The sequence below is a fragment of the Mobula birostris genome, chromosome 21, assembly GCF_030028105.1.
Source record: "Mobula birostris isolate sMobBir1 chromosome 21, sMobBir1.hap1, whole genome shotgun sequence".
In the NCBI taxonomy this organism is placed as follows: domain Eukaryota; kingdom Metazoa; phylum Chordata; class Chondrichthyes; order Myliobatiformes; family Myliobatidae; genus Mobula; species Mobula birostris.
This window is the reverse complement of record NC_092390.1, coordinates 19933246-19958496: the sequence shown is the minus strand read 5'-3', so window position 1 is coordinate 19958496 and position 25251 is coordinate 19933246. Positions and strand designations below refer to the sequence as shown.

The 25251-nt window shown below is 41.3% G+C and overlaps 1 protein-coding gene across 2 annotated transcripts in view; it reads right to left on the bottom strand.

The window, feature by feature from the left end:
- The window catches only part of eif4e1c (eukaryotic translation initiation factor 4E family member 1c), an 81940-nt gene that overhangs the window by 33151 nt on the left and 23538 nt on the right, over window positions 1-25251 (bottom strand). The window contains exons 1-3 of one of the 2 annotated variants that reach the window (XM_072239118.1): window positions 15251-15316; window positions 10133-10233; window positions 6660-6755 (exon numbers count right to left, since the gene is read on the bottom strand). In XM_072239118.1, coding sequence (XP_072095219.1) covers window positions 6660-6755; window positions 10133-10233; window positions 15251-15286 — 233 coding nt within the window. In that variant the 5' untranslated portion in view covers window positions 15287-15316. Of the gene's footprint in view, window positions 1-6659; window positions 6756-10132; window positions 10234-15250; window positions 15317-25251 lie in introns of those variants that run through there. The other variant, XM_072239119.1, reaches the window with a different exon arrangement.

Here is a 25251-nt window from a genome sequence, read left to right as displayed (position 1 = left end):
TGAAAACAGGCCCTTCAGCCCAAATGTTCCATGCCAAGATTCCCCATCAAAGTGAATCCCCATGTTTCACCCAGAATCTTCTAAACCTGTCCGATCCATGCACCTTTACAACTGTTTTGTCAAAAATTGTTATTGTACCTGCTGTAACCACTTCCTCTGGCAGCTCAGTCCTCTACCCTTTGAATAAAAATTTGTTAAGTGTCTCTCATTTCACCTGGGTAGCCTCCAACCTAATGGCATGAAAATCGATTTCTCTTATTTTCTGGCTTCTGAATCCTTCCTTTCTCATCATGAAGGGCCTTGGCCTGAAAGGTCAACAGCCTATTCCCTCAGATGCCTCCAGATAGACTGAGTTCTTTCAGCATTTTGTGTGTGTTCCTCTAGCTCCTACTAAATCTCTCACTTTTCCCCTTAAACCTGTCGTACTTGATAGTCCAACTCTGGGCAAAAGGCCGAGTGTATGCCCCCTACATTTACCCCTCGTGATTTTACACACCTCTACAAGATCAACTCCGTCTCCTATGCTCTATGGAATAAAGTCCTAGCCTGTCCACCCTCCCCACTACCCAAATTCAACTTTCTAAACTGCTACACCCTGCCCTTAAATAAACACCTCAAATCTCCTGTGATCACAATTCTATCTCCTTTACCATAGCATTGGAGAGGGATAGGAACAGACAAGTTAGGAAAGAATTTAATTGGAGTAAGGGGAAATATGAGACCATCAGGCAGGAACTTGGAAGCATAAATTGGGATAAGATGTTCTCAGGGAGATGTACGGAAGAAATGTGGCAAATGTTCAAGGGATACGTGCGTGGAGTTCTGCATAGATATGTTCCAACGAGACAGGGAAAGGATGGTAGGGTACAGGAACTGTGCTGTACAAAGGCTGTTGTAAATCTAGTCAAGAAGAAGAGCTTACGATAGGTTCAAAAAAACTAGGTAATGATAGAGATCTAGAAGATTATGAGGGTAGCAGGAAGGACCTCAAGAAAGAAATTTGGAGAGCCAGAAGGGGCCATGAGAAGGCCTTGGCGGACAGGATTAAGGAAAACCCCAAGGCATTCTACAAGTATGTGAAGAGGAAGAGGATATGACATGAAAGAATAGGACCAATCAAGTGTGACTGTGGAAAAGTGGGTATGGAACTGGGGGAGATAGCAGAGGTACTTAATGAGTACTTTGCTTCAGTATTCACTATGGAAAAGGATCTTGGTGATTGTAGGGATGACTTACAGTGGACTGAAAAGCTTGAGCATGTAGATATTAAGAAAGAAGATGTGCTGGAGCTTTTGGAAAGCATCAAGTTGGATAAGTCATTGGGACTGGACGAGATGTACCCTAGGCTACTGTGGGAGGCAAGGGAGGAGATTGCTGAGCCTCTGGTGATGATCTTTGCATCATCAATGGGGATGGGAGAGGTTCTGGAGGATTGGAGGATGGCGGATGTTGTTCCATTATTCAAGAAAGGGAGTAGAGATAGCCCAGGAAATTATAGACCAGTCAGTCTTACTTCAGTGGTTGGTAAGATGATGGAAAAGATCCTGAGAGGCAGGATTTATGAACATTTGGAGAGGCATAATATGATTAGGAATAGTTAGCATGGCTTTGACAAAGGCAGGTCGTGCCTTACGAGCCTGATTGAATTTTTTGAGGATGTGACTAAACACATTGATGAAGGTAGAGCAGTAGACGTAGTGTACATGGATTTCAGCAAGGTATTTGACAAGGTACCCCATGCAAAGCTTATTGAGAAAGTAAGGAGGCATGGGATCTAAGGGGACATTGCTTTGTGGATCCAGAACTGGCTTGCCCACAGAAGGCAAAGAGTGGTTGTAGATGTGTTGTATTTTGCATGGAGATCGGTCACCAGTGGTGTGCATCAGGGATCTGTTCTGGGAGCCCTACACTTCATGACTTTTATAAATGACCTGGATGAGGAAGTGGAATGATGGGTTAGTAAATTTGCTGATGATACCAAGGTTGGGGGTGTTGTGGATAGTGTAGAGGGCTGTCAGAGGTTACAGTGGGACATTGATGGGATGCAAAACTGGGCTGAGAAGTGGCAGATGTAGTTCAACCCAGAACAGTGTGAGGTGGTTTGTTTTGGTAGGTCAAATATGATGGCAGAATACAGTATTAATGGTAAGATTCTTGGCAGTGTGGAGGATCAGAGGAACCTTGGGGTCCGAGACCATAGGACACTCAAAGCTGCTGTGCTGGTTGACCCTGTGGTTAAGAAAGCATATGGTGCATTGGCCTCCATCAATCGTGGGATTGAGTTTAGGAGCTGAGAGGTAATGCTGCAGCTATATAGGAACCTGGTCAGACCCCACTTGGGAATACTGTGCTCAGTTCTTGTTGCCTCACTACAGGAAGGATGTGGAAACCATAGAAAGGGTGCAGAGGAGATTTACAAGGATGTTGCCTGGATTGGAGAGCATGCCTTATGAAAATAGGTTCAATGAACTCGGCCATTTTTCCTTGAAGCAACGGAGGATGAGAGGTGACCTGATAGAGGTGTTTAAGATGATGACAGGCATTGTTCGCGTGGATAGTCAGAGGCTTTCTCCCAGGGCTGAAATAGCACAGTTTTAAGGTGCTTGGAAGCAGGTACAGAGGAGATGTCAGGGGTAAGTTTTGAGAGTAGTGTGTGCGTGGAATGGGCTGCTGGTGACAGTGGTAGAGGCGGATATGATAGGGTCTTTTAAGAGACTCCTGTACATGGAGCTTAGAAAAAATAGAGGGCTTGGGTAACCCTAGGTAATTTCTAAGGACATGTCCAGTACAGCTTTGTGGGCCGAAGGGCCTGTATTGTGCTGTAGGTTTTCTATATTTCTAAAGTATTTCAGCTGAATAACATCCAAGAATTTTTAAAACAATTTTCTTCATTGTCCACTATACCACCTTAGTGTCATTTACAGAATTATTGAACGTACATTGTACATTCTCAGCCAATCATTGGTAATAATAACAGGTAACAGTGGTCCTAACAATGACCTTTGGCACTCCACTTGTCACAGGTCTCCAGTCTGTAAAATAACCTTCCACCATCACCCTCTTTCCCCATCAAGCAAACTGTATATACGATTAGCATGCATTTCTTGGATCCTATGCAATCTAACTTTCCTTGTCAGACAACGTCGAACCTACCCTTTTCCCACATCCACCCTCTTGGTTACTTCAAGTCACAAAACATGATCTCACCCCCACAAAGGCTTGCTGACTGCCTGCTTTTCTATACACATGTACAGTTGGTCCTCCTTATCTGCTGGTTCCACATGCGTGGATTCAACCAAACGTGGATTGGGAAAACCCATAAGTTCTCTCTCCGGCACTTGTTGTTTGAGCACGAACAGACTTTTTTTGTCATTATTCCCTAAACAATGCAGTATAACAACTATTTACTTAGCATTTACATTGTATTAGGTATTATAAGTAATCTAGAGATGATTTAAAGTATATGGGAGGATGTGCGTAGGTTACCGTGGATCGGGATCGAAAAAAACCAGAAGTTCTCTTACAAAGCAAGTCGGAACCGGTACATCCGGTATTATTTAGTGTCAGTTAGTCAAATGTTTGTCTTAGTATATATTTTACCTTTCTATGCATACAAAACACTTAAGAAATGTATGTATTTCAATAATTAAACCACTGTGTTGCTTCGTAATAATTGTAGCTTTCATCGGGGCAGGGCCTTTCTCACTTTATCCTTTAAAATTGTTCCGATCATTGACCGACTGTAGCCTAATGCTTTTCCAATGACCGATGGCGTTTCAACGCTTTCCGATCGCTTTATTATTTCCACTTTATTTTCAATCGTGATCATGATTATTTTCGTGAACAGAAACATTGTGGATTCAGAGCTCTGCCGGGTCCTAAAGTCCACCGCACTGAGACAGGTTAAATAAGGTCCGGGGCTCCGTTGGGTCCTAAAGTCCACCGCACTGAGACAGGTTAAATAAGGGACTTGAGCATCCCCGTTTTTTGGTATTAGCGGAGGGTCCCGGAACCAATCCCCTGCGGATAAGGAGAGCCAACTGTACATCTTATCGCTGAAAATCACCTAGATTAACTTGCCTACTACAGATACAGTATTGTCATGTTAATTATTACCAAAGACTAGTCTATACTTTCCAGGTTTTCCCTCTGTAGCCATTAAAGGCACATTAGCCACTATCCAGTCCTCTGGCATTTTACCTGTTGCTAACGATGATGCATTTTTACAGGACTCCTCCAATTCCTTCTTCTCTTTTCCATAGTATTCTTGTATATACTGATGGACCCCTGTTGATTTATCTACCTTCATATGTTTTAAGGCTTTCTTCTCCTCCTCTGCTATAATTCTAGTCACCAAATCCACCGAGTTTCCCTTTGACACCTCAATCACTTGTCTTCCTAATTTTTGCCCTTTTCTTAGGAAAGGTTTTTTATATATTGCCTGAGGAAACTTTCCTGAACACAATAAATTTCACTTCATTTAAGCCCTACACGTTCTGGCAGTCTCAGTCTATGTTTAAAAAAGTTAAAATCCCCCACAATGACAACTCTAACTCCTTCAACTTTCTGCAATCTCCCTGCACATTTGTTCCTCTAATTCCTATTGCCTATTAGGGAGCCTTTCATACAATCCCAAATGAGGAGATCATCCCCTTATTTCTCAGCTCCACCCATAAAGCCTCACTGGATGATCCCTGCAGTAATTTCATTTAACCACTTCTGTGACGTTCGAAATCAGAATTGCAAATCCTCCCCAAGCCTCCACAACCTCTCTTCTCCACCTCTATCCTGCCTATAGAACCTGCAACATTTAGCTACCAGTCCTGCACCTCATGTAGCCCATCTCTGTAATAGTGATTCTGCAATTCTGCATTGGTGAGGCTGCACTAACGTCGATCATTTTCCCTACCATGGACTTCCTGAAATTTTCCAACATATTCTGTGTTTGTTTTTTCTTATCCATGTTCTTTATCCCCTTTCATCAGTCCACTGAGGCTATCTACAAGAAGGGTCAGAGCCGTCTTTATTTCCTGAGGAGACTGAGGTCCTTTTGCATCTGCCGGACGATGCTGAGGATGTTCTACGAGTCTGTGGTGGCCAATGCTATCATGTTTGCTGTTGTGTGCTGGGGCAGCAGGCTGAGGGTAGCAGACACCAACAGAATCAACAAACTTATTCGTAAGGCCAGTGATGTTGTGGGGATGGAACTGGACTCTCTCACGGTGGTGTCTTAAAAGAGGATGCTGTCTAAGTTGCATGCCATCTTGGTCAATGTCTCCCATCCACTACATAATGTACTGGGTGGGCACAGGAGTACATTCAGCTAGAGACTCATTCCTCCAAGATGCAGCACAGAGCGTCATAGGAAGTCATTCCTGCCTGTGGCCATCAAACTTTACAACTCCTCCCTTGGAGGGTCAGACATCCTGTGCTGATAGGCTGGTCCTGGACTTATTTCATAATTTACTGGCATAATTTACATATTACTATTTAACTATTTATGGTTCTATTACTATTTATTATTTATGGTGCAACTGTAACGAAAACCAATTTCCCCCTGGGATCAATAAAGTATGACTATATTTCTAAATTTTCACAAACAGGAACAGTTTATACACAGCAAATTTTGAGCTATTTATTGCAGGTCCATGGTTTATCTCTTCCAAAGATGAAGATCTCCATCAATCCTGACAGGGATTGTAAAAGTGATATATCCAATTCCTCTGCAGCCTTAAAGACCTACACAAAAATATGTCTTTTATAATACTTTATCTTATTCTTCTTAGAATTTCTTTAGCACATCAGACCAAGTTAATCAATAGGGAGAAAATAGTGCAGGTAATTCCTGTGATATGACTGGGTCACAGAAATTGGCCCTTAAAGAACTTGTGAAAATATAAATACTTAGCTTTTTAGTTCAATTTGCATTTTTCAACACATACACAAATGATATGGTTGGTAATACAGAAAATCAGTGTAAGATCCCTGTATATGAGGGCACCTGTATCTGCACTGATTAAAATGCATTAGATACATTGGCATTCTTTCTTCAGTTTGTTAGCATGAGCCCAATGCTACTAAACTAGCATTTGAAGTTTGCCAGTACAAACGTAATATCTAGGAGACTTGTCACTATTCCAATTTATCTAGTTATGATTTTCCAAAACAACTCCCAAACCTCCTTGTTCACTTTGCACTATCCATTTGTAATTTAATCTTTCCTTTCTGTCACCTCATCATAATCTTTCTCTTTTGTTCTTTCAACATACCTTTCTCCACATGTTAAACACTTCTCTCCAGTTCTGATAAAAGATCAATCTAAATGTTTACTTTTGACCCAAGTTCCAGCAGATTTATAACAACATCCACCACAACTGCATCACTTTAATTCAATAAGGAATGGGATCTTTCCCTTGAACTTCACTCTTTAACCAACACACACCTTGGAACTACTTCAACACAAAAAATGCTGTAAGGAACTCAACAGGTCAAGCAGCATATATGGAGGGAAATAAACAGATGATATTTTGGATAGAGACTCTTCATCAGGACTGGTAAGGAAGGGAGAAGCTTGGAGGAAGATGTGGCTTCTACTTCATGCCTTCTACTACAACTTTAAGGTAAAGCACACCACCCAGAATTCATAAAGCAATACTTACGCCCAGAAGTCTTCAACTGTATCAAATTTAGCAATAAGCCGCAAGTTTTCTGTCCAACTTTTGGACTTGTCATTTTTAAAATACCACAGTGCCCACCTATAATACAAAACATAAGTAGTGAACTTATCATATGAACTAAAGTAGAGGTTTAATATTGTGATTTAGAATTGATCTTGAACTTGTGCTCTACTTTACACTAATTAACTTCCTTGACAGGTTAGACTTCTTCTAAATGCTGGCAACCCTGTGGGCCAGAGGTGCAGAACTGACCAAGCACCAATTTCTGATTATACGGTACTTATTCCACCAATACTTGCTGTCAAAACTATGTACCAAAATTACAATATTATAGCAGTTTCAGCATTAAAGGATATTAAAAGCTTACAAATCCCAATTATACTAAAATTTTTACACATTTCAGTATTTTGCAGAATTAATCAAGTGCCCCACAAGTATTTGGCCAACATTCATACAGCATGGAATTTGGCCCTATAGCCATGCCAACAATACAATCTACAAACACCTGATCCATAACCTTATATGCCTTAGCAATTGAAGATACACAAGTGTTCTGCAAACTTGCTTCCACTATATTCAGCCAGTGGATTGCAAATTACAATGAGGTTCATGAAAATAATCAGATTCTCTCTAAATTTACCTTAAACACATATCCTCTGATTTTGGTCTCTTTTTATGGAGAAAACTTTACTACCATTCACCCATTCTATGCTCCTTAATTTTGTATACCACAATCAGAAACCCTTTAAACCATCTTTTCTCCAAAAGCAAAATAAATCTAATCTATCCAGTAATGTGCTCCATTTCAGGCATTAACCTGCTAAATGTCCTCTGCACCCTCTCCAGTGCAATCACATCCGTCCTATTGTGAGAAGACAACTGCACACTCTATTTCAACTGTGGCAAAGCCAGTGTTTTATAAAGATGTACCTGTTCTTATATTCAATGCCCCAGCTAATGAAAGCAAGCACTCTATACACTTTCTCCATCACCTTATATTACAATGTTGCAAACTTCAAAGATCCTTTGATTTCTACAGATCCCTCCATTCTTCGATCCTCCTTCAGGCCCTACCATTGGGGATATCCTCTAGCACCTATCAGGATTAAATCCCATTTGCCATTGATCTGCTCATCTTACCAATTGACTAATATCATAAACATACTGCTCACAATCAACATCACAAATTTTCATGATATCTGCAAAGGTTTACCTTCTACATTCACATCCAAATAGTTAATAAACATGACACACAGACTGTCCTATTGCACCACAAATCTTTTCCTGCTTACCTTAGTACTAGACATTTCTCAAAACTCAAACTGCCAGTCAATGTATCTTTACTAGTACCTTCTGTGTAATACCATGGACTCTTGTTCAGCAGCCTTGGCACCTTATCAAAGGCTTTTATCGAAGTAGGCATCCACTTATTCTCCTTTTGTCTATTCTGTTTGTTATTTCCTCAAAAAAACTGGCATTAACTTGTCATTAATCCAGTAACTAGACAAACAGCTTTACAATATGAAGATCAGATGCTGTCAGTGTAGAAGTTTCTTCATCATAGCGTTCACTTATCAATATGATCACTTACTTCTTAAAAAAATGAAACAGTATGCAGAGGTTTGGAGCACAACTAGCTTAATGTGGAGAAGGTAACAATTACATGTCTTTGTGAACTAATTTAAGCATAGAATAAGAAATACAAGTAATTCTACTTATCTACTATTTCTACTTTATAGAACTAGTTCAGTTCTAGAGTAGAACCAGAAATGGAATATACCCCAAGGTCTGAAAGAGGTAGCTAGAGAGGTTGCAGAGGACTTGGTAGCAATTTTTGAAGAATCATTTGATTTGAAATGGTTCCAGAGAAGTGGAAAATCACAAATGTCAATCCACTCTTTAAACTGCAAAAGACAAAAGACAGGGAATTGTAGGCCAGTTCTCTGAACTTCAGTGGTTGGCAAGATGTTAAGTGTCCATTAAGAATGAGGCTTCAGGATACCTGAAGAGACACTTTAGGCTAAAGTCAGCATTGTTTCCTTGAGGGGAAATCTTACCTGACAAATGTGTTGGAATTTAAATAACAAGCAGAATAAAGGAGAATGTGGATGCTTACTTTGACAAAAGCCTTTGATAAGGTGCCAAGGCTGCTGAACAAGAGCCGATGGTATTACATAGAAGACAGTAGTAAGGATAGGAGATTTATTGACTGGCAGAAGGAAAAGAGTGGAAATGAAAAGGGCCTTCAATGGTTGGCTGCCAATGACCGGGGTGTTCTGGTACTTTTCACGTTAATGATCTGGAAGATGGAATTTATGGCTTCATGGCCAATACAACAATAGGTGGAGAGGCAAGTGGTGTTGAGGAAGCAGGGTGTCTGAAGGAGGACTTGGACAAATTGGGAGAATGGGCAAAGTAGCAGGTGCAATACAGTGCAGGAAAGTGTAAGGTCATGCACTTTGGTAGAAAGAATAAAGGCACAGACTTATCTAAATAAGGAGCAGACTGAGCTTCAAAGGAACTTGGGAGCTCTGGCGAAGGATGGTGTAAAGATTAATTGGCAAATTGAGTCAGTAGTAAGGAAGGCAAACAATTTCAGCATTAATTTCCTGAAGACTGGAATATAAAAGCAAAGATATAATGATGAGGCTTTACAAGGCATTCATCAGACCACATTTGGAGTACTGTGAGCCATTTTGGACCCATATCTAAGAAAGGAAGTGCTGGCATTGGAGAGGGTCCAGCGAAGGTTTACAAGAATGATCCCATGAATGAAAGGGTTAACTTATGAAGTGTGTTTGATGTCCTGCACCTGCTGGTGTTTAGAAGAATTAAGAGGTATCTCATTATAACCTATCGGATATTGAGCGGACATGGAAGAGGACGTTTCCAAAAGTGGGAGAGTCTAGGACCAGAGGATACAGCTTCAGAATAGAATGCTCATTTAGAAGAGTAATGGGGAATAATTTCTTTTCCCAGAATGTAATGGATGTGTGGAATCTATTACCAGAGATGGCTGTGGAGGCCAGTCACTGTGTATATTTAAAGCAGAGGTTGATATGTTCTTGACTTAGTAAGAGTATCAAAGGTTACAGGGAGAAGGCAAGAGAATGGGGTTGAAGGGAAAAACAAATCAGCTATAATTGAATGGCTAGGCAAACTCAGAAGCAGAATTACACCATTCAGCCCTGTGACATGATCCAAGATCTTTTAAATCCAAGTTTTGAGGAAGGTGAACCTCAATTTAAGTCATCAACCTTAACAATCCTCAGGAATTTTGATATATTTAAACTCTAATATCTGAAGTGGAACTTGAAGCTCATTTGAAGGAAAATTTAAAATTCCTCTCAGGTACTCAGCCCTATTTCCACTTTCCAGAAGTGACAGAAAGTTATAAATCCCTAGATATTACAATTCCCACTTTGCTTATTTTGTCTTGATGTACATTGACTGACCTGTTCTGTAGAGGATGTTTCAGATATTGATCTTGGCTTGCATTTTCTGAGCACGCATCTGGTGTTGCTCTATCAGTTTCCAGTACTTCAGTTATTTCTTGCTGTAAAATAAATACAAAACTGAGCATCCTACAAATGTTCTACTAACTTTTAAACAAAACTGAAAGCTACAAAAGCATGTTTTTGTCCTCAAAGCTACAAAAACATGCTTTAACATGTTTATGCAGAGGAGCCAGCTAACTGTCTCACCAACAGAATACAGGCAGAATTAGGGCATTTGGACCATCAAGTTTGCTTTGCCATTCAATCTTCACTAATTTTTTTTTTCTCAATCCCATTCTCCCTGTAACACAGCAATCAAGAATTTATCAATTTCTGCCTCAGGTATTCCCAATGACTTGACCTCGATAGCAACAAATTGCACAGATTCAGCACCTGGAAAAAGGCTGAAGAAATTCCTCGTGTCAGTTCTAAGAAGACATCTCTATTCTGAGGCAGTGACTCTAGATTCTTCTACAAATGAAAAGACACTCTCCACATCCACTTGATCTAAGCCTTTCATTATCTTGCATTTTTTTTTCCTTCTGAACACCATTGAGTCCAGACCCAGAAACATCAACTGCTCCTCATAGATCAAGCCCTTCATTCATGTAAACCTCCTCTGGACCCATTCTAGGGCTGCACATCTTTCCTTCAATACAGAGTCCAAGATTGCTCCCAATGCTTCAAATGTCGGCTGATCAACATCTTATAATGCCTCTCTAGTACATCCTTGCTTTCATATTTAGTCCCCTCAAAATGACTGCCAATATTGCATGTGTCTTCATTACTACCATCTCATTTTGCAAGTTAACTTAAGGGAATCCCAAATCCTTTTTACCTACAATTTCAAAATTCTTTCCCCATTTAGAAAATAGTGCATGACCCAACACTTCTTTATACTGTATTCTAATTGCCACTTCCTCAACCTCTCTCCTAACTTGCTCCAGTCTTTCTGCAGACATCATTTCTCCACAGCACTACCAGCCCATCTACTTATCTTTGTATCGTCTGCAAAACCTGACCACAACACCCATAATTCCTTCACCTAGATCAAAGTGAAAATTATCCCTGTGGAACTCCAAGACACCAGCAGCCTTTCTGAAAAAGACTCTGCTAGTCAGCCAATCTTCTGTCAATGCTGTTATCTTTCCTCTAACACCATGAGCTCTTGTTTAGCAGCATCTTGTGTGTCACCTTATCAATGGCCTTCTTCAAAGGCATCTTGAAACATTTGTCAGGCAAGGATTTCAGGTTTTGTCACCTTCTATATTGCATCACCATTGCAGAACTAAGGTTGTAGTATTGACAAGCACAACACATTTTTATTAGCACTTTTCCTAAAAGGAAGCAAAAAAATGTTACTGAGCTACAAGATGGGGGGTAATTCAAAAATATTAACAAAGGAACATTGAGGAATTTCTTAAATATACAAAGCTGTAAAAACTTGCATGGAAATTCCTCCAGCAGCTTTTTTTTTGCTCCAGATTTCAGTCCTGTGGCTCAGGGTCAAGACCTTCTAAAATATTGCTAGTCCAGGAAACAACAAGGTAATACATTACTTGTCTAATAAGGATACAGATAAAAGTTCTGATGCTACAGTTGCACCACTGTGTATTGGAATAGCATAGCCATGGAATGGTACAGCACAGAAGCTCTTGGCCCACAGCATCCATGCCAAATTTTTGCCCATATACACCAGTTCAAATATGTACTCCAAGTTGAGAAAATACATGCAAGGTTGAGGATTTCGATGGCTAACAGGCAGGGACAGAGACGGGTGGGAATTATGTTGCCTTTGTCACTAAAGGCCTATCTAAGGAACTGAAGTAGATGGTGCCAGCAAACAACCTGACCAAAGGTGATGTTCTTCAGACAGTTCACAAAACTTTTAACTTCTTTCAATACGACAGCTAGTATTAGAACCTATGATTTACATTTTGATGGCATGTTTTCAGGCAGATTGAGCAATCTGTATCTTTGCTGTCTCTGAGGAAGTTCTGTGAGATTTCAAGCCAAGTGTGCAGCCTGGAGATGATGTGAACCCACAATTGACGAGCAGGTGTTCAGCACCATCTATCTGCCTCCCTTTTGCTTGATGCTGCCGAGTCTTAGAAGAGGATTAATCAACACAGTTTGTGGATTGGACTCTTGCAGTTCATGTTATGCCTGGTTACTGGCTTTTAAAAAAAATTGCTATTTTGCGCAGTTTTGATTGGGACAGACTGGCTGTGTGGCCTGTAGTCAACCAATGATGCAGTGCTAAGTTGTACTGAACATTCCTAGACTGCTTCAATGATTCTGTGGTTTGGTGTTTTATATTGTGCTTTTCGCTCCTTTTTATGTGTTGGATGCTTGATGTTTTCTCTGAACAGGTTTCGTGCTGTTTCTTTGTTTCATGGCTATCTGTGGGAAGACAAATCTCAGGGTTGTATAAATGTACCTCGAATCTTTTACAGAGGACACAGATTACAAATTTGGAATCTAAGCAAAATACAACTGCTGGAGGAACTCAGTGGGTCAAGTAGCATCTGGGAAGGATAGTCAACATTGAATCAGGACCCTGCATTAGTAATGAGAGTGTACAAGGGAGACAGTATATAGAGGGAGAGGTGAGGCAGAAACTAGCAGGTTGGTGGCAGATTGACAGTTAAGGAGAGAAAATAAATGAGGCATTTGGAACCAAGTGGGGTAGAGGATAGAGGTCGAGAAAAAGGTTGGTGTGGAAATAAGTTGCAGATGCTGGAATCCACAAGGAAGATATTAAATGGAACCAAATAGGGGTGCAAGGTAAGCAGATAGAACACACTGGGACAGGGGATAGAAACAGTTGTAGGATGGGATAATAGGCTGATGGATCCAGATGGAGATGAGAGGAAATTGGGTGATGGAGGAGTCTAGGAAGGAAGAGAAAACAGCACAAGGAGTGTGCGTTACCTGAAAATACAAAATTAAATGTTCATACTATTGAGCTGTAGACTACTCAGTGGAATCTGAGCACCTGTTCTTCTGGTTTTTTGGATTTACCCTGACAGATCAGTGCGGGAAAGGGAAGGAGATTTGAAACTGGGAGCTTGGGATACTCATTGCAGCCAGAATACAGGTGCACTGAAAATCAGTTACCTGATCGAGGATGATGCAAGGGAAAGAGATGCAAGTGGTGTTGCATCCCCTACAGTTACAGGGAAATGTGGACCTGGGAGTGGTCTCTGTATGAGACAAATGGGTAAGGAGGGAAAGATGTAGCTTGGCATGAGTTCTTAGAGCAGTTGATGGAAATGACAAAAGGATGATTTGCTGGATGCGAATGCAAGAACGTGAAGGCCAGGGGAACTGTGCTGTGGTGGAGGTGGGGTGGGGGTCCGAACAATATCCAGGAAATGCAAGGAATGTGACCACACTACCACACTAGGATGGAAGCCACATTTCCTGCACAAGGAACACATTTCAGATATCTCGGAGCAGAAAGCCTCATCTTGAGAACAAATGTGGTCAAGATGATGAGAAAAAAGGATGTGCAATACTAAGCTCAGCCTTGAATGAAGTATTAAAGTTTTTAGCCTACATATTTGCTTCCACACATTCTACATTGTGCCAATCACCATAAAAGCTACTCCACATGGTCTATAATATCCCTCTATTCCTTGCCCTTTGATGTACACTTTCTAAATGCTTCCTGAACATTACCTGCTTCCAACACTTCCCCTAGCATCATGATATAGGCACAGTTTCTTAAAAACTTTCCCCCTCTCACTTTAAAGTCATACCCTCTAGTACTTGGCATCTCCACTTTGGGCGAAAAGGCCATCTATGCGTTAAGTACCAGAGCACAGAAATATGCTCTCATAATTTTATATACTTTTATCAGAGTGCTCCCAGCCTTCAAAGCTTCAGAGAAAACAGTCAACATTTGACCAACCTCTCCTTATAGAGAGAACTCTAATCCAGGCAACATCCTGATGACAAAGCAACACACACACACAAAGTGCTGGAGGAATTAATGCTGCAGGCCAGGCAGCATCTATAGAAAAGAGTAAACCTGTTAAGCCCCCAATCTCCTCTCTGAATGATCCCCACTTCCCACACATTCTCCTCAAGACCCAAAACCTTTACAACCACTCTACATCATAACCCCACCCTCTCAGCCACTGTAAAAGTTCACTCTAAACATCCCAAACCTTCACTGGCCCAATTTTCCCATCCTATAGCCTCTGTATATATCCCTTCCAGATAGCCTAACACTCCCCCTTTCCTCCCAATACCTCTTCCAGTATTGCCACTTTCCCAGTAACCCAAAATCCACACCTCCCCCCTCATTTTCCATACATATGGGAATCTGCCATCTACCCAATACCACCTTCTTCCCTCATAGACTCCATTGTTCTACCAACCCAATATTCCACCTTCCCATACACACTAGTCTCCTGCCAGCCCAAAATCGTGCTTTCCCACACCCACTGCACTCTCTGAACAAATCAAAAAACCCCACCCACTCCACACTTCCACTAGCCCTAAAACTGTCTCCCCCTCAAAGGGCCCAAAACCGTCTTTCCCATACCCACTCCCCACCCAATCTTTCTCGACTCCCTCCCCACAACCTCACCCAGCCAGTTCGAAATAGCCTTCCGACATCCTATCCCCGCCTATTCAACATCTCCATCTTTCTACCCAACCCGCCCCCTCCACACACGAACCTACCAGAGTCTCCCTCTGCTACCTGCCCTGCGATCCACCCCAATCCCCGTTCCCCTTCCCACCACCACACCTCGCTGAATCACAATGCTTCCCTTCCTCGAGTTCATGACATCTCCAGACCCAATATTACTACACATCTAACTCCTCGAAAAGTAGAAGAAACAACATCTCCGTATGGAGCTTTGCGTTTCACTTCAGAGGACCGCATTAACCGCACGCCATGCTGGTTACCTGAGTTCACACCAAGTCATGTTTAGCTAAACTACTCTTTGGGGAACCAAAGACATAACTGAACTCCCACTTCAAGCAAATAAACAGTGAGCGAGCAGCCCGGACCCGATTCGCTATTTTCCCAACCCTGCCGAACCCTTTTTCCCTTCTCACCGGCTCCAAGGCCGCTACCGGCTCCGCAGTCGCCATCTTGCTCTCACCGCAATCCCTCCCTCTGCACGCTCTCCACCCGCGCTTATTGGCCAATCAGCGAGCGGCCTTGGGGCAACTCAATCACGTGCTGTGCAGCTAGTTGATTTTAAAACGGAGCAAATCCGTGCAGTAGGCAAGCTGTCAATCAGAGCGACTCGGTTTGCCGCTGCACACGTGGTCTCCTAAAATCTCAGTACCAACGTCAAAAGTAACCATTCCATCCTGACCGCGAACTGATAGATCCTGCAAAATTAAATTAATTTCTGTGGACTTTTCAAAATTACTACAGAATCTGATCCCGGTATTCTTTAAAGTATGTACCAACCGTAGCCTAGTTCATTCAGGTGCATCACCATATGCAAAAAAAGTCGTGTCCTGAGTTGTCAAACCTACCGTGTGTGTGATGAAATCTCAGCTCTGTCTAGTACAATCTTCCCCTAGATTTCACAGCCCTACTTTAAGAACCGCCCCCCCCCCCGCACACGCACACAAGCGCGCGCGCGCAACACTTATCAGAATCAGGTTTATTATCACCGGCATGTGATGTGAAATTTGTTAACTTAGCGGCATTTCAATGCAATACATAATATAGAATGAAAAAAATAAAATAAACATAATAATAATAATAAATAAGCGAATCAATTACAGTATACTGAATATACAGTATATTGAATAGATTAAAAATCGTGCAAAAACAGATATTCTGTATATTAAAAAAAAACAAGTGAGGTAGTGTCCAAGGGTTCAATGTCCATTTAGGAATCGGATGGCAGAGGGGAAGAAGCTGTTTCTAAATCGCTGAGTGTGTGCCTTCAGGCTTCTGTACCTCCTACCTGATTGTAACAGTGAGAAAAGGACATGCCCTGGGTGCTGGAGGTCCTTAATAATGGAAGCTGCCTTTCTGAAGATGTCCTGGGTACTTTGTAGGCTAGTACACGAGATGGAACTGACTAGATTTACAGACCTCTGCAGCTTCTTTTGGTCCTGTGCAGTAGCACCCCTATACCAGACAGTGATGCAGCCAGTCAGAATGCTCTCCACGGTCCATTATAGAAGTTTTTGAATGTATTTGTTGACATGCCAAATCTCTTCAAATTTCTAACAAAGTATAGTTGCTGTCTTGCTTTCTTTATAACTGCGTCGATATGTTGCGACCAGGTTAGATCCTCGGAGATCTTGACACCCAGGAACTTGAAACTGCTCACACTCACCACTTCTGATCTCTCTATGAGGATTGGTGTGTGTTCCTTCATCTTACCCTTCCTAAAGTCCACAATCAGCTCTTTCGTCTTACTGACGTTGAGTGCCAGGTTGTTGCTGCGGCACCACTCCACTAGTTGGCTTATCTCTCTCCTGTACGCCCTCTCATCACCACCTGAAATTCTACCAACAATGGTTGTATCATCAGCAAATTTATAGATGGTACTTGAGCTATGCCTAGGCACACAGTCATGTGTATATAGAGAGTAGAGCAGTGGGCTAAGCACACACCCTGAAGTGCATCAGTGTTGATTGTCAGTGAGGAGGATTATGTATCATCAATCTGCACAGATTGTGGTCTTCCTGTTAGGAAGTCAAGGATCCAATTGCAGAGGGAGGAACAGAGGCCCAGGTTCTGCAATTTCTCAATCAGAGTTGTGGGAATGATGGTATTAAATGCTGAGCTACAGTCGATGAACAGCATCTTGACATAGGTGTTTGCATTGTCCAGGTGGTCTAAAGCCGTGTGAAGAGCCATTGAGATTGCGTCTGCCGTTGACTTATTGTGGCAGTAAGTAAATTGCAATGGGTCCAGGTCCTTGCTGAGACAGGAGTTCAGTCTAGTCATGACCAACCTCTCAAAGCATTTCATCACTGTTGATGTGAGTGCTACTGGGCGATAGTCATTAAAGCAGCTCACATTATTCTTCTTAGGCATTTGTATAATGGTTGCCTTTTTGAAGCAAGTGGGAACTTCTGCTCATAGTAATGAGAGGTTCTCCAGTGTATTTCTCAGGATCCTATACCGCAACGGTATTACAATTTTTTTACATATCTCATGTTTATTGTGTCGTTGGAAATAACAAAAACCTGCAGGTTCTGGAAGTCTAAAATAAAACTGCATCTGTAGAAAGAAACAGAATTCATTTTCATGCTTGAGACTTTACGTCAGGATGGGAAGCTGAGATGAATATATTTTAAATTGCAGAGAATGTGAAAGGATGGATAGGATAAATGGAATAACACAGAAACCAGAGGGGGAGACGCTAATGTATTAAGGACCCCACCACCAAGGACATGCCCTCTTCTCATTACTACCATCAGTGAGAAGGCACAGGAACCTGAAGAGTGTATGTTTTAAGAACAATTTCTTCCCCTCCATTATCAGATTTCTGGACAGACCATGAAGATACTTCACTTTTTGCACTATTTATTTTTATATATTTCTTATCATAACTTATAGTAATTTTAATGTACTGCACTGTGCAGCAGCAAAACTAGTTTCATGACATATGTCAAAAATAATATATCTGATTCAGATTTGTGTGTTTGGAATACATATTTGTGCTAACTTATCTCTTGAAATAGAGATGGAACAACCCAGAATGAGAAGGGAAGAGTCAGAGGTGAACTGTGTTGTGAGAGCAGGATGAAAACTGGTAGGAAAGTAAATTTTCTTTACCTGAGACAAAAGAATTATGAATTAGGAGGTAAATCAGCTAGATTATTAACATACTGTATAAGTTATGTAAACAACAAGCAGACAATACAATTCATAAAATAAAGAATCCAAATACAAAGCTTGTTGAGAGTACAATAGGGAAAATTCAAGAGAGTTTTGAAACATACTATCAAGAGCTGTACTCTCAACCCCGGGCCTCCAATGAGTCCCATATATACACTTCTCTGAATTCTTTAGAACTACCTAAACTCACAGATTTACAAAATGAATGCCTATTAGAACCAGTAACTGCCAAAGAACTGAACGTGGCCATCTTTAGATTAAAGGCCGGAAAGTCTGCAGGTTCTGATGGGTTTACCTCAGAGTGGTACCAATTGCTTAAGTCACAGTTAGCTCCATTGTTACTTAACACCTTTAATTGGATCTTACATATATAAAAAATGGAAAAGGTTTTATATGTAAAAAGGTTTGTGTAATACTTGTGAATACCTTATCCAAATAAAAATAAAATATATAAAAAAGAAAACTGGAAGGAAAGTAACAAAATTTTCAAGTTCTTTACCAATACAGGTTCAATACAGTCACTAATGCAGAAAGGTTCAGAGTGCGGGGCTAATAGGTCTGAACCCAGAGTTTATTCCACATATCAGAAAACAAGACAGACACGGCTTGGGACCATGCAAGTTTCTGTTGCACATCTTTGATCTGGAACAAGCAAATGGAGCTGAACAAGAAATTCCTATAGAATCAGAGAGCTAAACAACGTGGAGACAGAACCTTTGGCCAGCTTGTCTATGCCAACCTAATTGCTTCCCAGAGCTAGTCCCCTATGCCTCCATTTGGCTCATAAACATTTCCTATCCATGAAACAATGCAAATGCCTTTCAAATATCAATACAGCTACTCCAGCATATCCTTAGGCAGCTCATTCCATATACTCACCACCTTCTTCTTGAAAAAGTAACCCCCTCAGGCCCTGATTAAATTAATTGCCTGTCACTTTAAACCTACACTGGGATAAAGACTGACTATTATCTTATTTCTACCCCTCATAATTTTATAAACCTCGATATGGGCAACCTTCAGCCACCAATACTTCAGTGAGAAAGACTAGGATAATTCTATCCAATCCTTCCACTATTAGTAACATACCCTTAAATCCTTTTTGCACCTTCTCCACCTTAATAACATCATTCCTCTGTATGATGATCAGAACTGTATACAGTATTCCAAAATGTATCCTTACCAATATTTTGTATGGCTGCAACATGATGTTCTAATTCCTGTACCCAATATTCTGACTGATGAAGGCAAGAAGCTAAATACATTCTTCACCATCCTGTCCACCTGTGTTGCCTCTTTCAGGGAACTGTGCACCTGCACCCTTCAGTCTGTCTGTTCTACAACACTTCCCAGGGTTGTACCATTAGGTAAGTACATAAGTTTTGCAAGACCTAACTTTTATCTAATTAATTCCTCAGCTCAGTTGATCAAGATCCCTTTGTAATCTTAGATCATCTTCATTGTTATCCACTATACCTTGAGTTTTTCTAACCATAAACTTACTAACCCCAACACTTAATTCTCATCCAAATAAAACAAATGATGAACGACAGTGGGCATAGCACACTGTTGGTCATAGGTCTTCGGTCTGAGAAACAACCCTCCATCTTCAGTTTTTTACCATCAAGCCAACTTTATGTCCAATTGCCTGGATCACCTGGATGCCAAATGATCTAACTTTCTTGACGAAGTGACCTGCGATACCTCTTCAAAGGCTTTGCTAAGTTTATGTAAACAACACCTACCACACTTCTCTCATCTATCTTCTTGGTTACCTCTTCAAAAACCCAGCCAAAGTCATGTGACATGATTTCTTATGCACAAAGACATGCTGACGATCCCTAATCAGTCTTTGCTTTTATAAATACATGTAGATTCAGTCCTTCAATCTCCTCCTATAACTTATCATTGATGTTTGGCTGTAGTTCCTCGATTTTTCTTGCAGTTTTTAAATAGAGACACCTCCAATCTTCTGACACCCCACCTATGGTTATTGATGATATTTTCATTAAAGGTCCTGCAATTTCTTCCCTTACATCTCACAATGTCCTAGAATACACTTGATTGGGCCCTAGAGATGTATCTACTTTTATATGTTTTAAGATTTCAGGTACCTCCTTTTCTGTAATGCAAATTCTCTTCAAGACATCACTATTATATTCCATGAGTTTCCTAACACTCATGCCTTATGGTGAGAAGGTGGGGGAGTGGGACTAAATGGGAGAATGGATCAGCTCATGATAAAATGGCGGAGCAGACTCGATGGGCCGAATGGCTGACCTCTGCTCCTTTGTCTTATGGTCTTATGTCACAGTGAATACAGACAAGAAGCCTTTGTTAAGGACCTTGCCTTTCTCTTGTGGCTCTACAAATAGATGATCTCATTGATTATTACTCCCCCTGTTCTCTCCCTAATTATTCCTTTGTCCTTAAAATATTTGCAGAATCTCTTTAGATATTCCTTTACCTTTGCCAGTTGTCCAATGTCATCTTTTTGTCCTCCTAATGTTTCTCCTCAGTCTCTTCTTACATCCCATGTCTTTCTACAAAGGATTTACTTGATCCCAGCATCCTGTTGCTGGCATATCTGCATTTTTCCTGACCAGAACCTCAATATTTATTGTTATCCAATATTCCCTACTCCTGCCAGCCTTGTTCTGTACTCTGTCACTTCAACAGAAACATGCTGTCCATGAACTCAATTTCAAAAGTCTCCCACCTGCTAGACATCACTTTTGAAAGTTCCTGTTTAATATCATCAAAATTAACTTTGCCCCAATTTAGGACCTCAGTTTGTGGACCAGGCCTATCCTACTCTAAAACTACTTTAAAACTAATAGAATTTTGGTCCCAAAGTGCTCCCCCATTGATACTTCAGCTACTTGTCTTGCTTTATTTCCCAAAAGGAGGTTGAATAAAACTAACCTGATCGGTGGGTGGGTCATCCCTCCCTCAGTGTTATTGGAAAAAGCTTCGGCATACAGTGCAATATACTTATGGTTCAATGTTCCCTCTGATTTTTCTTTACAACTGCGTGCAGCAACTGTTACTCTAAGCAGAAAGTTTTTACATGGCCCGAAAACTGCATGGCATTTTAAATGTTACTTTTTGTAATATACATATCAAACAAACACAAACCACAACTCAAAACATAAGTAAACAACATCAAGCAATCCTAACAACTGACAGGCACACCAGAACCGCAAAAAAAATTGACTAGACAGAGTTGGTGTCCAGTGGGCCGACAGTTTATTAACAATGAGCTACTAATTTAGAACTTAGAACATGGAACATAGAGGAGTACAGCATAGGAACAGACCATTTGGCCCACAGTGTTGTGCTGAACCAGCTAAAAAGCAAATCAAAAACACCCAAACATTAATCCCTCCTACCTACACCACATTCATATACCTTCATCTTCCTTATATTCATTGGCCAGAAGAAACTACAGTATGATCAAGGACAGGGGAAGCAGACGAGCCAGTTGTCTTTGTTTCCCACCCCCCACCATCCAATTTGTGGACTCTGAACTGATTCTTGCTCTTGGATAATCTGATCAGAGCTGCTGAATGTGGACACAGGAAACTTCAGGTAATGATCTGCTAAACCTGAGACCATTCTCAAACAAGTAGCTATTTGTTATGTAAAGGGTGTGGACTCGGAACTGATTCTTGACTCTGGGTCAGTCTAATAACTCTGAGCAATAAATCTGAGACCATTCTCAGAGGAGTATCTACTTATTATGTAAAATGCCAGACCCACCAAAGAAGCAATTTGTAATCTTGTTAGACTTGGTCTGGGTTGCCTCATTTAACTGGTTTCAACCAGTCAGAATTGAAAGACACAAATGAGCAAGGCTGGGGTGGGTTGGTTGTAGTCCTATACGATGGCCAGTATGAAGGTGACCCAGGTAGGTCAGGTGACCTTGAGCCAATGGGATGGAGATCAATTGATGAGGAACAGAATAAAACTCTGGAGCTCCAAATACACAAGGGTGATAACTTTCCAGCAACCAACCATTGTGGATAAGGAGGACCCCACGGACATGTGGAGATTGGAACCACAAGGAACGCCCGGTCAGTGTTGACACCAGCGTGTTGTGAGTGTAGACTCCTTTCCCAGGTAATACCTTTTCTCTTCATTGACTGTTCATGGAGTGTCGGGGATTCTGGTAGGTTGCACACAAGTAGATATTTGTGAGCCCATGTGCTAGTTAGATGAAACAATAAAAGTTACTTGTTGGTAAAAACAGATTCTCAGTGCCTCACTGATCATTATTATAAGGGGTGATTCTTGTAACATATCCATATGCCCATCTAAATGTCTTTTAAAAGCCTCTAATGTATTTGACTCTACCACTACACCAGGCAGTGCATTTCAGGCATACACCACTCTGAGCAAAAACCTGACCCTCACATTCCCCTTGAACCTACCCCTCTCTCACTTTCAATGCATGCCCCTGGTGTTAATTAGACATTTCAGCTCTGGGAAACAGATACTCTCTGTCCACTCTATCTATGCCTCTCAGAATCTTGTAAACCTCTACCAGATCTCCCCCTCAGCTCCTGATACTCCAGAGAAAACAACCCAAGTTTTTCCAGCCTCTTGCGATAGCACATGCTCTCTAATCCAGGCATTATTCAGGAGAACCTCTTGTGCACCCTCTCCAAAGCCTCAACCCCCTTCCTATAGCGATGTGAGCCAGAACTATATGCAATACTCCAGATGTGGCCCAACCAGAGTTTTATAAGGTTGTAACATAACCTGACTTTTGAACTCAATGCCTTGACTAATAAAAGCAAGCATTCCATAAGGCTTCTTAGCCACCTTATCAACCTGTGTAGCCACTTTCAAACAAGATCCCTCTGTTCAGCAACATACTGCCCTTAACAATATTATCTCCTTGTATTTTCTCTACCAGAAATGCAACACCACACATTTATCTGGGTTAAACTCCAACTGCAATTTCTCAGACAATATCTGTGACTGGTCTATGTCATGCTGTTTTCTTTGCCAGTCTTTTACACTGTCCACAACTCCAACACTCTTGGCATCACCCACAAAATTACTGACCTACCTATCTACATTTTCATCCATGTCGTTTATATACAGTACAAACAGCAGAGGTCCCACCACAGATCTCTGTAGAGCTCCACTAATTACAGACCTCCAGCTCAATTAAGTCCCTTCTACCCTTCTATGAGCAAGCCAGTTCTGAATCCAAACAGCAAATTTGTCGTGGATCTCATGCATCTTAATCTTCTGGATTAGCCTCCCATGAGGGACTTCGTCAAACACCTCAACAAAATCTATGTAGGCAACATCCAGTGCCCTACCCTCATCAATCTCTCTTGTCACCTTGTCAAATAACTCAATCAAGTTGATAAGGCATGACCTGCCACACACAAAGCCTTGCTGGCTCTCCTTAATTAGGCCACAGGGTTCCAAATGCTCATGTATCCTATCCCTAAGAATTTTCTCCAGCTATTTCCCTACAACTGACGTGAGACTCACTGGACTCTAGTTCCCAGAATTTTCCCTTGTTCCCTTTTTAAATTAGCAACTTGCCAGTCCTTTGGGTTCTTGCCTGTGGCTAGAGAGAACACAGATGCTGGTCAATGGTACAGCAATCTTGTTTCTTATCTCCTTCAACAACCTGGGGTAAATTCCATCAGGCCCTGGAGACTTATCCACATTAATACTCCTTAGGAGGATCAAGATTTCCTCCTTCTTGACCTCTAACTGCTCTAATGTATTTAAACATGCAGCACTGATCTGCTAGTCCTTCATATCCTTTTCCTTGGTAAATACTGAAGCAAAGTACTCATTAAGTACCTCACTCTTTAGATCCAGGCAAATGATACATTCTTTATTCTTAGTCTCACCCTCTCCATAGTTATCCTTTTACTCTTGATGTATGTATAAAATGCCTTGGAATTCACCTTAATCCTACTTGCTAAAGACTTTTCATGGCCTCATACAAGTTGCTAGAGGGTCTCAGCAGGCCAGGCAACATCTATAGAAAAAAGTACAGTCGACGTTTGAAACATTGACTGTACTTATTTCCACAGATGCTGCCCGGCCTGCTGAGTTCCTCTAGCATTTTGTGTGTGTTGCTCGGATTTCCAGCATCTGCAGATTTTCTCTTGTTTGTCTTTTCGTGGTCCCTCCTGCCTTTTCTAATTCCTCCTTCAGTTATTTTCTGGCTTCTTTATAATATTCATGTGCTCAGTTTGATCCTGAGTTCCAAAGTTTAACACTCTTTCCCTTTCTCTTGACTAAATTCATCACCTCTCTGGACATCCAAGGTTCCCTTACCTTTCCATCCCCATCCTTCCTTCTAACAGGAATGTAACTTTCCTGTACTCTATGCAATTGATCTTTAAACACCCTCCACATGTCTGATATGAACTTGCCAGAGAAAAGGCGTTCCCAATTAACGCTGCTTAGTTTCTGCTTAATGCCCCCCGTAATTTGCCCTTATAATTTAAAACTCTCCCACAAGGACAATACCTATCCTTCTCTATAGCTATTCTGAAAGTTAAGGAGTTGTAGTCACTGTTTCCTAACTGTTCATCCACTGAATGGTCAGTCACCTGACCAAGCTCATTACCCAAAACCAGGACCAATATGGCCCTTCCTCTCGTTGGACTGTCCACGTATTGATTTAAGAAACCTTCCTTGATACCCTTAACACATTTTGCCCCATCTAAACCCCTTACACTAAGAATTTCCCAGTTTATATTAGGGAAGTTGAAATCCCCCATGACAACAACCCTATTATTTTTAAACATTTGCTTAATCTGATTACATATCTGTTCCTCAATGTCCCGGTGGCTATTAGAAGTCTGTAGTATAATCCCATCACCTCTTCTATTCCTGAGTTCTACCCAAATGGACTCAGTGTCTGAACCCTCTGTTATGTCTCCCTTGAGTTCAGTTGTGATATTATCCCTGATTAGTAGTGCTATTCCACACCCTCTTTTACCTCCTCCTCTATCTGTTCTAAAACTCCAAAACCTGGTCCATTGGTCACCCATTCCTACCTTCCTGAGGTTTGTCAAATTTCAGATGAAATGCAAAGTCTTTGGGGTAACTTTGGTCTGTGTCTTTACTATCGCTTAGCACAAGCTTGGGCTCGGTGTTGGTGCTGATGCGCTTTTTTTTGCTGGTGGGGGGAGGGGATCGTTGCTGGTTGCCGCTTACACGTGGGAGGGGGGAACTGGGGGGGGGGACT